Source organism: Mauremys reevesii, linkage group 13 (genome assembly GCF_016161935.1).
Source record: "Mauremys reevesii isolate NIE-2019 linkage group 13, ASM1616193v1, whole genome shotgun sequence".
Taxonomy (NCBI): domain Eukaryota; kingdom Metazoa; phylum Chordata; order Testudines; family Geoemydidae; genus Mauremys; species Mauremys reevesii.
The window spans coordinates 3,492,546-3,497,210 of NC_052635.1; the positions used below are offsets into that span (position 1 = coordinate 3,492,546).

At 56.3% G+C, this 4,665-nt stretch overlaps 1 gene segment (V, D, J or C); it reads left to right on the forward strand.

Annotated features, from left to right (window-relative positions):
• The first annotated feature begins 743 nt into the window (after nt 1–743).
• LOC120380455 lies at nt 744–1,601 on the forward strand. The segment is given in 2 exon segments: nt 744–1,041; nt 1,140–1,601. Coding segments are annotated over 2 exon segments (432 nt in total).
• The last annotated feature ends 3,064 nt before the right edge of the window (nt 1,602–4,665 follow it).

Genomic DNA, 4,665 nt, shown 5'->3' on the forward strand with positions numbered 1-4,665 from the left:
TGTCAGCTCAGCTGCCCCAGGAATCATGTCCAGCTACTGCCAAATTACAAAAAACCCACGAATTTATTTGAGCAAAAGCTTCTGCATGCGACCGATGAAGTGGGCTGTAGCCCACGAAAGCTTATGCTCAAATAAATTTGTTCCTCTCTAAGGTGCCACAAGTCCTCCTGTTCTTTTTGCTGACACAGACTAACGCGGCTGCTACTCTGAAACAACAGAAACAGGGCTTCTTTCTTCAATTTGCAACTCTGAATAAGACACAATTATTCAGTTATTGCGCCAACGTCTGGCAGTTTTGCTGACCAGCCTTATCTTAGCAAAGGCAAGCTGATCTTTTGGTTATTCTGCTTTCTCCTGGGTAATCACTATTTGCTAGGCCTCTGGTCTCTTGACCAAACGCTGGACTTTGGCCCTGGAAAAGAGCTGGCACAATTCATATACCAAGTTCTTACCTAAGCTGCACATGGATTTTAACCCTTTATCTCTCCACACCTGCACCACTTTCCCCGCTGGATATAACTACATGTCAGTTATTAACTAATCCATATTACACAGAGGAATCACCTTCCCCTTTGCTCATCCCCCCTGACAGCTCATTTCTACTGACAGCTTCTGTGGACTGTTTATGCTTCTCGGAGATGCCCACTGCATTTCATAGCAGCCCCTGTTAGAGGATGGGATTCACCGAGCCAGTTGACCTCTTTCCTAAGACACATTACACTGAGTGGAAAGTGCATCATAAGGTTCAGTGACCTCCGCATCCCAGCCCAGGCATGATGGAGATCTTTTTCTGTCCACTCCACCAGCCAATACCCCCTACCTACACGGCTCCCTGTCGCCTTATACCCTCTGGGTGCAACCCGCATGCAAATCCCTCCCCACAGGATTGCTGGTTAAATACAAACCCCTGATTACAGCAGCCTCAGTCTCTCCCCAGACACAGAACTGCCCGGTCCTGCCTGCTGGGGAGTTTCCCTCCTTGCATGAAAACGAGAATGAAATTTCTGCTGCTTTTCCTTTTCTTGTTCTCTGCCCCCATCAGTGAGTGTCAGCCTATGGGGCAGTGGGGGGAATTGGGGACAGGTCCGTGGCGTTTCTCTGTGGCTAATGCTTTTCTTGCTTTGTTTCCCTCTCCCCAGGTGTCCTCTCCCAGGTGCAGCTGGTCCAGTCCGGACCGGGAACGGCGAAGCCCGGAGAGACCCTCGCACTGACCTGTGCCGTCTCCGGGTTCTCCATCACTACTCAGTATTACGACTGGCACTGGATCCGGCAGCCCCCGGGGAAAGGTCTGGAGTGGATGGGGTACGTGTACCCGTATAGTAGCGGGAGCACAAGCTACGCCCCGTCTCTCCAGGGCCGAATCACCATCTCTGCAGACACCGCCAAGAACCAGGTCTCCCTGCAGCTCCGCTCGCTGACAGCTGCAGACACCGGCGCCTATTACTGCGCCAGAGACACAGTGACACAGAGCAGAGCGGGACTGGCACAAAAAGGGGAAGCGGTTTCTAAATAGCTTAATGAGGCCGGAGTTACAGGGACAGTGGAGCCCTGCAGAGAAAGAGACACACAGGGCGAACTCACTATGAAAACATACAGCCAAATCGTTGGGATTTTTTTTAATACTCTGCAGAATTTACCCAGTTTCTCCGGACACGCCTCGCCTTTGAGCTGCCACAGAAATCCTGGGAAACCCACTGATAAAACTCAGGTGTTTCCTTCCTTCCGAATGGCCGTGGGAGCGGGCAGGGAAAGCATCCCGGAATTAAGAGCTACAAAATAATCGCATCGCGTGTCTGTGTCGCAGTGCGTGTTAGGTGTGCAGCGGGAAGGTCGCGGGCTTTGCCCTCGGCAGAGAGTGGCGGGCGGCTCCACACTCACAGAGAGAGAGAGAGAGAGGCAGGGAGGGAGAACAAGTCTGATTCTCTCCGGTAGGGGGCAGCAGTCCGACACACGCGCGCGGCTGCTCGGTAGGAAAAGCGCCGGAGAAGAAGGTGCCGGTTTCCTCCCCAGCCTGGGCTGCAGCCGCTGCCCAGTGTCCCCTGCCATACAGCTGTTTGTCGGTCTCTGCGGGGAAACCAGCCTCCCCCCCCCGCAGCAGCGGCTCCTTCCTCATCTGACCCTCCCGGGAGAGCCCCCCGCCTCGGGACCTCTCCGGCGCGTGGTCTGTGCCGATGGCAGGCGGCCGGCACGTTTTGGAGCAGGGAGAGACACGCATTGATTTCAAGGGGCTTTCACCTCAGACATGGGGCGGGGGGGGCAGTGTCTGACTCTCCCATCCACCGGACAGCGCCCCTGCGTAGCGGTCCCTCCCCCGGGTAGTTTATCCCAACTGGGTGGGACCCGCATGCAAATCCCTGCCCGGGGGGGTCCTGTTAGATACCAATCTGGTACCCACAGGGACACCCCACTAGGATTTCTCTCCAGGTAGATGAGGTTGGGGTGAACTCGGGACATTTTATGACACTCTCCATGAGTCAATAGGTTCAAAGGCTTCCTCAGAGTAGGACAGGGCCGCCCAGAGGGGGGGCAAGAGGGGCAATTTGCCCCAGGCCCCGAGCCCCACAGGGGTCCCCACCAGAGTTTTTCGGGGCCCCTGGAGCGGGGTCCTTCACTCGCTCCGGGGGGCCCGGAAAACTCTTGCGGGCCGGGTGCAGGAGCTTCTTCTGCTCCAGGTCTTCGCCGGCGGCGGGTCCCAGAACGGAATTACCGCCGCCGAGTTCAGCCCGGTCTTCGGCGGTAATTCGGCGGTGGGGGGGGGGGTCCCCGCCACGGGTCTTCGGGGCACTTCGGCGGCGGGTCCCGGAACGGAAGGGCCCCCGCCTCCGAAGACCCCGGACCCGGAATCCTCTGGGCGGCCCTGGAGTAGGAACCTACCAGTAACTCAGGGGGTTAGGAGGAAACTTCCCCTGTGAGTAGAATGTTCTACAATATCCCACTAGGGGGCAGCCTGGTGTCCTCCTCTGCAGTTTCTGTCACTGGCGGAGGACGAAGACACGTGGATCCCTGGTCAGTTCAGTGTCTCCTTTCGTGCTGGGAGGTGAAATACCCAGCGAGCCAGGGGAAGGGGGAGATGGGCTCCCACCCTGTTTTATACCCCAGATCCCTGTCGCTCCCATGCAGCATTTCACTACATGAGGGAAGCATTTGGCGCCAGCTCCGAACCCCATGGCAGTAAAGGCAGTAATGGTCTGTGGGTGAGACCCTTGGAGCTCGGCCCTGTCTCACTGTCATTTCCTGGGTGAACATGCAGAGGGTGGTGAAGATCTGAGAGCTACAGGCTCCCTCTCTCCGTGTAAAATGCAGGCACGGCCCAGCGGGGCATCTCCTTCCAACCAGAGACCCTTCTGCCAGCCCCTTTCATCTGCATCCCCACTAGGTGAAACCCGCATGCAAATCCCTGCCCCGGGGGGTTCCTGTTTAAATACCAACCCCTGGGTCTGGAGCATCCATCCCTCCCCAGGCACAGAAGGGGCCGCGTCTTCCTGCTGAAGAAGTTTTCTCCCTATATGAGAATGAAATCTCTGTGGCTTTTCCTTTCCCTGTTCTCTGGCCCCATCGGTGAGTGTCAGTCTATGGGGCAGTGGGGGGAATTGGTGACAGATCTATGGAATCTCTGTGGCTAATGCCTTTCTTGCTTTCTTTCCCCTTTCCCAGGTGTCCTCTCCCAGGTGCAGCTGGTCCAGTCCGGACCGGGAACGGCGAAGCCCGGAGAGACCCTCGCACTGACCTGTGCTGTCTCCGGGTTCTCCATCACTACTCGGTATTACTACTGGAACTGGATCTGGCAGCCCCCGGGAAAAGGGCTGGAGTGGATGGGGTACGTGTACCCGTATAGTAGCGGGAGCACAGGCTACGCCCCGTCTCTCCAAGGCCGAATCACCATCTCTGCAGACACCACCAAGAATCAGTTCTCCCTGCAGCTCCGCTCGCTGACAGCTGCAGACACCGGCACCTATTACTGCGCCAGGAGAGACACAGTAACTCAGAGCAAAGCGGGACTGGCACAAAAAGGGGAAGCGGTTTCTAAATAGCCTAATGAGGCTGCAGTTACAGGGACAGTGAAGCCCTGCAGAGAAAGAGACACACACGGCGAATTCACTAGGAAAAACATACAGCCAAATCGTTGGGATCTTTTTTTATACTCTGCATAATTTACCAAGTTTCTCCGGACACGCCTCGCCTTTGAGCTGCCACAGAAATCCTGGGAAACCCACTGATAAAACTCAGGTGTTTCCTTCCTTCCGAATGGCCATGGGAGCGGGCAGTGTTAGCATCCCGGAATTAAGAGCTACAAAATAATCGCATCACGTGTCTATGTCGCAGTGCGTGTTAGGTGTGCAGCAGGAAGGTCGCGGGCTTTGCCCTCGGCAGAGAGTGACGGGCGGCACCACACTCACAGAGAGAGAGGGAGGGAGGGAGAACAAGTCTGATTTTCTCCAGTGGGGGGCAGCAGTCTGACACGCCCATACAGAGAGAGCACAAATCCCATTCTCTGCGGTAGGGGGCAGCAGTCCGACACGCCCATACATAGAGAGAGCACAAATCCCATTCTCTCCGGTAGGGGGCAGCAGTCCGACACACGCACGCGGCTGCTCGGTATGAAAATCGCCGGAGAAGAAAGTGTCATTTTTCTCCCCAGCCTGGGCTGCAGCCAGGGCCGGCTCT